The sequence below is a fragment of the Silurus meridionalis genome, chromosome 20 (genome assembly GCF_014805685.1).
Source record: "Silurus meridionalis isolate SWU-2019-XX chromosome 20, ASM1480568v1, whole genome shotgun sequence".
Taxonomy (NCBI): domain Eukaryota; kingdom Metazoa; phylum Chordata; class Actinopteri; order Siluriformes; family Siluridae; genus Silurus; species Silurus meridionalis.
The window spans coordinates 14886611-14896898 of record NC_060903.1 but is presented as its reverse complement, the minus strand read 5'-3'; the positions used below and the strand labels follow the sequence as shown (position 1 = coordinate 14896898).

Genomic DNA, 10288 nt, shown 5'->3' with positions numbered 1-10288 from the left:
AAGTATATATAGTTCATCTTGTTACTTTTGTTTATATATATATATATATATATATATATATATATATATATATATATATATATATATAAACAAAAGTAACAAGATGAACTATATATACTTAACAATATATATGATATATTATTACACATATATATATATATATATATATATATATATATATATATATATATATATATATATATATATATATATAATTATTATTATTAATTATTATTATTATTATTGGGTCTAACCAGAGTGCAAGTGCAGGATATACAGTGTTTACATGAAGTTGGACTGTAAGGCAAAAATTTTCGGTAATAATAAAAAAATATATCTAAATCTCTCTAAAAATGCCTTGGGGTTACTTTCTGTTTTTATTTCTTGTTATTTGTTTCTTTTTCTTATTTAGAAAACGTTATTGCCTGGAGAGTTCGTGTTCTCGCGAGAACATAGTCCAACCAGGCGAATGGAAAGTTAAATCCCGTGCCTCACAATCTCGCCCATCCTGATCTCGCGATAAGAACGATGGCGAAGTCAAGCGACGCATGAAGTTTGATAGCTTAGCGCTGAGAAAACGCGAGTAAGTGCGAATATTCTGTCACTTTGCTCCCGTTTTAGTGCTGGATTAAACCCATATGCGCGTCTTCTCAAGTCGTACAAGTTGTTTTTTTCTTTCTGTAACGGAAAGGTGTGCATTATTGTAAGATGCGGCGAGATCTCGAGGTGGATGGGTAACACTTATGGAGAGGTATAGACACGCGTTACCGTAGCAACGGGATCTGGAATGCTACAGCAGCGACAACAACAATTATTTTTATTTTTCCTCTTTAAAACGATATTTGTATAGATTTGCAGTTAGTAATGTCACAATAATGCACGATAAGACTAAGAACGTTTACTCGTGTATACTCTTGATGAATAGGCTGTAAATCATCGATCATCTCTTGTATATTAATTTAAATTAATTCAAGTCTTCCTCAAATTCGTTTTTTTATCATTTCCATAAATATGTTCTTTGTGATGCTATTGGGTGTGTGTGTGTGTGTGTGTGTGTGTGTGTGTGTGTGTGTGTGAAGACTCAAAATAATCTCTATAACACCAAGTGCAATTAAATGCAACAAGACTTCCATCTAACACCATGTAACTAAACCGAAACCATGTTGTGTATCATTTGTGGATTATTTGACTTTGTAGAAAGTTGTGTCTTTGTCAGTTCTGTGAACAGGAGCTGGATTTGTCTTGAGAAGAAAATACAGAATGCGGTTCAAAACCTCCCTGCTGAAAGAGCCAAAGCATATCCTTTCATTAAGCTGTATATGTAAACACGCCCTTTACTATACAGCTATTGCAATGTCACATGCAAGTGTTTATAATACATAATATGTGAATATGTTCGTCCTTAATGTAAACGTTTGTTTCGGTTACTGTACTTAATGTATCTGTACTTCACTGAGTATATCTATTTGGGAAGACTTTTATTTCCATACATTTCAGATTTAAATCTCTTTTACTCAACTACATTTTGTGAAATCAGTTGTTCCTTTTTGTTTATGAGTGGATAAAAACTTAACTGGTGAAGCACACTTCAGCAAGCCGCCAACTTGTTTTGATTGCCGTGGTGGTATCTGTTTAGCAGCAACATACAGTTCAGCATCAATTCAACAGCAAGCAAAACATTTTGAGAATATTTTTTGTCTCTCCTGTAAGACTCCTGTAATATATGTAATAGCTCCTATAATATAATAAGAATTACTTCTGTAATAGCTCCTATAATATATATATATATATATATTATATTATTATATATAAATCCTTCACTTATATATTTCTCCTCTTATTAAAATCATTTCACATGCAAAAGACAAAATGGCAAAGAATGATAAGGTTATAATAAAGTTAATATTGCTGTTGAATTGCCCGAAAGTTAAATGTAAAACACTTCAGATGTTCGCCTTAACCGCTGTGCACATAAAGAACTGGTCAGTTGTGTGGGCTGGATTACAGCTGATGAAGTTTACTCCTGTAGTGAAGACCATCAGATTTTAAAATGGAACCTGCTCACGAACGAGACCAGCGTGGTGGTGAAGCTCCAGGAGGACATCTATCCTATCGACTTACACTGGTTTCCCAAGACTATAGCTGGGAAGAAGCAAGCTTTGGCAGAGATCTTTGCTCTCACCAGTACTGATGGTAATTACTTTGCTTATATATATATATATATATATATACTCACCCTGTACATAGTCTGGGTTTGCGGGTGAACTCAGAATGAGCACTGGTATTGCTCAGTATTTATCGTGCACCTTCATCAATGAACTCCAAATAAAAATGATTTCTATCTGTCAGAATTTTTTTTTCTAGATCTTTTTTGGGTTTTGTCTGAAGCCATGTTCTGCATAAGGATTTATCGATCAGGAGACGGGTAGACATTAGATGTACCAGGGAATTTGCAAACAACCAAAAACTATGAAACAAGAAATGTAAACAGTGTATAACCAACAAAACTGGCAAACTCCGGGCGTTGTGTGGAATATAGGCATAACATTATGACCACCAGCTTAACATTGTGTAGGTCCCCTATTTGCTGCTCAAACAGTCCGGGTTCATAGAGCATCAACAGCATTATCTTCTACAGCAATTTGAGCTCCAGGAGCTCTTCTGTTGGATCAGACCACACGGACCAGCCTTTAGTGTTATTCACGTCACCGGTCATAATGTTATAATGCTATAATGTCATGCCTGATGCATAATATGCATAATGCACATCGTCCCAAAGCAGATTTACGGAATACATATTACAATTCAACTTACAGTATAAATTCATAAATGAGCTGCTATGAGTTATCCATAATGAGCGATCCAGTTGTCGACAATGACAAGGAAAAACTTCCTGAGATGACGAGTGTGTCCATTCATTATACTTCCTCAAATGTTGAGGTATTTACTGTTCAATGATGGACACTTGAGGGCAAAAATTAAGTGTTAAAACTCAAGAACCATAAAGAAGGTCTGTAATTATTATAAACAAACTTTCTTTATGGTTCTTGAGTTTAACCTTCTGCAGTAGTCCATGATTCCTTAGGCTCCCATGTGGATTCATGCTCAGCAGCAGCAAATGGTTTCCAACTGAAGAGAACTTCTTTCAGAAGTAGGCCATTGGAATGGAGCAGGACGGTCTGGAGAACTTCAGAACTTGATACGCGGTCATTCCTGTCAACACTCCTGTTGGCCTGAACCTCATTATATGAATGATCACATCAATATTTCAGGTTGTCCAGTTGCCAGATCTGAACACAATATACAAATTTCAATGCATTTGTGACCTCAACCTGGCAACCTACCATCCAGTAGACGGTGCAAGTTGAATCAAGCATCAGTTATAGAAATGGAAAATAACATGACATAACACAGCACATTAAATCATATGTTTGGGATGCTAATTAGGAATAACACAACAGGTCATGTGACACATGGGGCTGATTCGTAATGGCGATTTCATCATCATGCTATACAAGAAGAAGAAATCTCTAGGCTGCCTAGACTCTTACAACAGCGTTAAAAGAACAGATGGAACATCTGGCCAGCACTGATTGCACTCTGTATGTGACAGCAATCTCTCATATTCTTCGAAATCCTATTGAAAGCTTGTGGAATGAATCGAGAAGGTCTGTGCACAGAAGATCCCCCACACAATGCGATAGATACGGGCTATTTCTGCAAGGAAGGGTTAAATCAAATTGCTCAACCAAGACGTGTCGAATCGCATTGAATCACAGGGACATGAAATCGTTGAATATTTACACTTGGATTCGTTCTTTAATGTTTGGGTGCATTAAAGTTATAGTTGGGGAGTTTGTGCAATTCTTCACCCAAATTCCTATAAGGTTGCAACACTTCTTTTTGGTGTGCATTTAAGTTTCATTGGTTTGCCGTATGCCATTTTGACGGGGACGTGAAGACATTGTATATGCATATTTTGGCATAAAATGAATATTTTTATCGTTGTCTTTCATGCCGCGTCTTCCTTATGAAGGCTAAAAACCCAATATTTTTGAGCAAGAATTTATTAGCGGGGATAATTTTCTATTAAAGTCTCTGCATTATAATACATTGCCTCAACATCCATAGATAACTCCATATGAATCTCCATATAAATTTACATTTATGATCTCTTCTAACTGATATCAGCAGTAAGCCCCGCCCCTTTCCTCTTCTCACATGTTGTGGACTTCCTGCAAGGGTAATTGCAGAATGTGGCAATGTACATAATGTAAAGGTAGAGCTATAGTATAATATAGTATAGGTTACATCAGTTAATTAATGATTTGTTAAGCTCACTAAAAAAGCATTTTCAGTTTTACCTGTAAGATCTAAAATTCATGTTGAGGAATCAGTCAAGTTCACTAACGTATCTGATCACACACTTTAAAAATGTTGTGCAAGTGAATACTTCTTTATTGTGAAATGAGGAAAGATATCAGCAGTGTGAATCTTATTGGATTGTATTTTATTTACAATAGAACATTGAAAACAATCAAATGTTCAAATTGAGAAAATGGTTAATTTTAAGGAAAAAATCAAGGTCATTTTAAATTTGATGCCACAAGTTTCCAAACTGTTCAGAACTGGCGGCTCGGAAAAAATCACGGGATCTTATTTGGAACCTAACTAACAGCACGTTGCGGATTATCGTAAATTTCGCGGGAATCCGCAGCGGGACCGAATGTTCAACTATGGTTTTACTAACAAATGACCTAACATTTTTAAAAACACTTTATTGTATTAAAGTGACATTGTCTAGATGAATTCACTAAGGTACCATAGGGGGTTCGGGGTCCAAAATTTGTGGATTTTCGGAACACGGGTGGGGTCTTAGAACGGGTTTTGAGGGACCACTGTAATTAATTCCTCACAATACCAAATTTGAGCAATGCCCTAAAGTGCACAATATTTTCATTCTAACATCTAATTTGAACCTGGAAGTATGAGCGAATACCATTGGCTGTTTTCAGGAAGAAATGGGAACCTTGGAGACATTTGTGCAAATGATAAATAATATGATACAAACTACAGCATTATGGGGGGCTCGTAATTACTGCCACTTTCTTGTTGCTTTTGAAAAGCATATAGTGATCCATTTGAACTTCCCAGAAAGTTGGATGAAGCCACAAACCCAACCAAAAAATAAAGTCAAAAAATAAAATGGCAAGAAAGTATAAATGAGGCGGATTTTAAATATTTCATATGTTGAGCAAAAAAAAATTGATACTCCAGTATTACTCCAGTAAAAGTAACTTTAAAAGTATTTGCCTTCAATGTGCACGGAGCTGATTGCAAATTTTTTCCGATTTTTAAAAAATCAGTAAAGCATAGGAAAATATATGGTTGCGAAAGTTTGTTTGCCAGCAACATGAATTTCCATTATCTAGTCTCCAAATTTAGTGTTATGTCCCGCCCAGCGTATTTAGTTCCATTTTTCTTTTTGTTGCATAAATCAGACGTCATAATCAGCTTGTTTTCACAGATTTTTCTTTTCTATTATAATCCCCCCTCCTGATTATGTGCTATAACTGGAGAAACTACCTTTCTAATGTTGGATCTGTAGAACTACACTACAGTATAATTTGGAGGTCTGAGCTTTGCACGGTGCACGCTTCCCTGCTTCTGACCTCAGCGTCGCATGGGCTTATCACATGAAGACATGGAGTGGAGACACATGGCCATGGCAAATGACGTGTGGTCACCACACTAATGGCAGTGTAGAGTTGCATAAACACACCCACAAACTTGAAGCGGTAATTTAGTCTGGCAGCTCCCTGTTGCGATGAAAACCTGTGGACTTTCTCTCACCCTCAGACTGCGATAGATAGATATTTTTTTCGTTTGACTACTTTTCCCTCGCTTTCCTTGTGGAACATCTTCATTTAGTCTCACTGTTATATTTCGAAATATTTCTGATTTTCCGCCGCATCTCGGGAATAGATCAAAATCGGGTGTCTCTCGATAGCACCGTAGTCCCACGCAGGATTTGATGCATCGTCTATTCTGACCCACTCTTTTCTTTGATGCTTTGAGCCACCCATTGAAGTGCACACGTCTCTCACGGTGCAAACCTGCACACCTACCTTAGTTTTCAAATGTCACATCTTCTCCGTTTTCTGAATAAAAAGAAACCTCAGAGATGTTTTAGCTTTTGGTGTTTGGTTGGTGGTGGTGGGGGGGTTGAGCTATACAGTAAGTTTAGTGGTTGGCTCCAACCCCTGTCACTGTGTAGGCCTCTGGAGCTGTGTTAGATACACATCAAAGCTGGGCATGGCGCTCAGTGCTGACGGACTGAACCAGCCAACGCATGTTGGAGGAGAAATGCTTTTGTATTTTTACATAAAAAAAAAAAAGAAAAGAAACCGTTTTTTTCAGTCGTTCTCTTACTACCTGCTTTTCTGGGTTCGCTTTTGTTTTGTCGAGATCCAAATATAGCATCGGGAGCGAGCAGCAGCATGCTGATTTGCAGTTTTAGGCAACCAGAAATTACATAGAGCATTCTGAATTTTTTAATATGCACCACCACAAAGTATATGGTTGGCTAGTGTCTTTGATAACTGTCTCCATGCCTGATCGCCCTCTGTCTCCAACACAAGGGAGACTGGTCTAATCTAAGCAGCAGACATTCTGTGCTTGCTCTTCTGTTTTGCGTTAAAGCCCTCTGCTAAAAGCTACCTACAAGAAAACGTCCACGCAGAATGTCAAATCTTTCATATTATATGTAAACGAACAGTTTGGACTATAGTTCTGTATAGAAAAGGTTACAATCTGGTATGTGCTTTGATATAAAATTGCAGAATGTTAAATTGCGAGTATCGCTAGTAATTTTGCGTTACAGGTCTGTATTGAATGCACGGAGATTTACCAGAATGGCATTGTTTTTACAAAGAATTAGATAGATATCCATTTAACATCTTTTCCTCTTATATACATTATATCGACACCCGTTTGTGGACACCTGACTGAACATCGCATTCCATATTTAATCCCCATTTGCTGTTTAAACGTCTTCGATCTTTTGGGAAGATTTTTCGACAAGATTTGTGATAAAGTCAGGTACTGATGTAGCTGAGGAGTCCTGAAGTGCACTCAGTGTTCCAATTCATCCTAATGGTTTTCAGTAGGGTTGAGATCAAAACTCTAAAACAGGCGACTCAAGATCTTATTCTCCATCCAATGTAAACCATATCTTCATGAAGCTTGGAATATGCACAGGGCATTGTTATGTTGGAACCGGTTTAGGACTTCTAGTTTCAAGTGCAAGGAATTTGTATTGCTGCTCACCATTAACTTATTACCATTGTATATAAACCCGTTTTCTGTTTATAGTAATAGCAATATATTATGTTCACCGTTCACATCCTCTGTAAATCTCTGTTTATAGTAAAAGGCATCTGTAAATCATGTTCATAGTACATATTTACTCATCTGTATAATATATTCATAGTACATATATATTCATCTGTATATTCATAGTACATATACATCTGTAAATTACTGTTTATAGTCCTATATTCCAAAATGAATTTCGTTGCCTTGTACTTGTACATGTGTAATGACAATAAAGTCTAATCTAATCTAATCTAATCAAATACTATAGCGTCAAGGCACATTTGTGTGCTTGCAAATTTGTGGTAAGTCTGCTGTCTGGATACTTTTGTCCTTATAATGTATATTCTATAAAAGTCTTTTTTTTTACACAAAATAAATACAGATATTGACAAAAAAATACTGTCTATATTCAGTAAAAAATTGAATAAACATACATATTAGTAAAAATGGCAAATAAAATCTTGGGATATTTTTTTTAACGATTTAATAAATTAAAGGTTTTTGGTACTTTTTTTTTAAGGTAAGTTCCACTTGTTGTCTAAGACGGGACGCATTGAAAAGAGCGTAGAAGCCCATCGAGGAGCCGTGCTGGCAAGTCGCTGGAACTACGACGGAACTGCTCTCATTACAGGTTCATTTCTTTCTTAATCCTACAGCACACAATTTTCAAACTTCAGCAAAATACACAAAATGTAAAGAAAATTTGAATGACATTTCAGTTCGTTCACCCTCCATGACCCAAACACGTTTTGCCGTAAGTGTGCGTAAATGTGACTGTGGGCTGATGAGGAGATGATTGATTGTGAGATAATGTGCTTCAACAGCCTTTGCTGTGTGTTCAAACAGAGACTTAAAAACCACACAAACTCTGTAGGTGTTCATGCTTTTAGGGTTGCTGTTTGCCTTTTTTTCTTTCTTCTTTATCTTCCTTTCTTTTTTATTTTCATCAAAGAGCATTTGTGAATATCCTGCACGTGTTCAAGGTTGCATAGAGAGAATTAATCACTTATTGATAAATCATATCAAATCACTGTGGGTTTTTTATTAGTTGCACCTTTTGTACAAAGACTTTAAAATACTGAAATAGTTAAAATCACTATGAAATTCTGACTCTGTTCTTTCCAGCTGGTGAGGACGGACAAATCAAGATCTGGTCGAAAAGCGGGATGCTGAGGTCTACTTTGGCCCAACAAGGTAGGAACTAGCAGGTATTGTAGTCTTGGTGCTGTTTAAGGCACAGTCTTATACATGGACCACTGACTATAAAAAAAAAAAAAAATATATATATATATATATATATATATATATATATATATATATATATATATATATATATACAAGTAAATTTACTGGTTTAAAAATCTACTTAAGAAAAAAAAAAAGTTTCTCATTAAAATTGACAAAAATGTATCTGGTTACTTTTTTTTAACAGCGGGGGGTGGGGTTTGGATTCTAGTGTAATTCAAAGAGTATAAGGGGATATACATCTTTTAATTTTAATTTAGTTTTAGTTTATTTGTGTTTAATTTTTTAATTGAAGGAGCAACATTACCAATGAAAGTAAATTAGGATAAAAACACTACAATCCATAACTTGTAAAGTCTATGTTTAGAGTCTAATGTGCAGTTTCTCAGCAAAAAAAAAAGAAAGTAAATCTACTGATATACAGTGGAACCACAAAACTTTTCATTTAAAACCGGATTAAGACTAACTCACGAAAAATCTGATAGTTTGCGAGAAGCCGCAAGTGGCTCGAAAGTCCGGAGTAACATTTCAAAACAGAGTTTGTACTAATAAATGACAAAAAATGTTTGATAAACTATTTTATTATTGTATTATTCATCTAAAGTAGTAAATAAAACATTTATGACAAGTAATTCACAATTTTTGTTAAATTTACATACAGAACATGTACAATTCCCCTTGAAAAAGGAACCATCAAAAGGAGAAAGTCAAAACCTCTCGATTTTTTTGTTACTCGCGAGGGGTCATACAACGCAACTTTCGATTTAACGGCATTTCGCATTCAGCTGAGGTCTGCATCAATGCCGTCTGTCTCCAAATTTTTTCTTGTGATTTAGAGCGTTTATGCTCTTCCCTTCCATCAATCAGAGCAGTTTCTGGGTGTGATTTTTTTCCTCTTTTATTGTATTTTTATTAATTTATTAATTTATTTATTTTACCCAGAAACGAATATAATTTAAAATATAGCTAAGTACAATACAAAAAAAAAATAAAAATAAATACAAAACAAACCTAAGTAAAAGTACAATTACAGATTTTAAAAACTACTTTAAAAGTAGAAGTACGAAAAAAACCCTACAGCACTTCTGCTGTTTGGTTACTAATTCAAGATTCAAGATTTCTTATATTTGTCTCAAACAAAGTTATATAAAGAATACAATTTGCAGTGAAATGTAAACCTGATTGGCTGCTCAGAAGATTGTGCATAAGATAAAAGAGACTTTAAATATAAAATAAGAGAAAATATGAGGGAGAAAAATAGAAAACGTGAAAATATATTACTTACCTGCAATTAATTCTCATTTCATGGAATGAAACCATTAATATACATTAATATATACAACTTCTTATCAATTATTTATAGAATGTAAATACCTTAAAATAAAAATAAAATAAAGCTTGTAAAGAAGTAGCAGACGTTTGTGGACACTTTTACTCTTTTTGGAAGATGTTCCACTAGATTTTGGACTGTTCTAGTAAAGTGTGTTAGTAACATCTGGTATTGACGTAGGGTGAGGAGGCCAGGGGTGCGGTCAGCGTTCCATTTCATCCCAATAATGTTGAGGTCAGGGCTCTATAGAAGAAGATCTTCCACTCCAACCTATATAAACCATATCTTCATGGAGCTGGCTTTGTGCACAGTGGCATTGTCAGGCAGATTTGGGTC

At 35.4% G+C, this 10288-nt stretch overlaps 1 protein-coding gene across 2 annotated transcripts in view; it reads left to right on the top strand.

Annotated features, from left to right (window-relative positions):
• Positions 1-370: 370 nt before the first annotated feature.
• Positions 371-10288, top strand: part of ift80 (intraflagellar transport 80 homolog (Chlamydomonas)) — a 71096-nt gene continuing 61178 nt past the window's right edge. The window contains exons 1-5 of one of the 2 annotated variants that reach the window (XM_046876738.1): positions 371-583; positions 1217-1297; positions 1972-2193; positions 7898-8008; positions 8503-8571. In XM_046876738.1, coding sequence (XP_046732694.1) covers positions 1261-1297; positions 1972-2193; positions 7898-8008; positions 8503-8571 — 439 coding nt within the window. In that variant the 5' untranslated portion in view covers positions 371-583; positions 1217-1260. The other variant, XM_046876739.1, reaches the window with a different exon arrangement.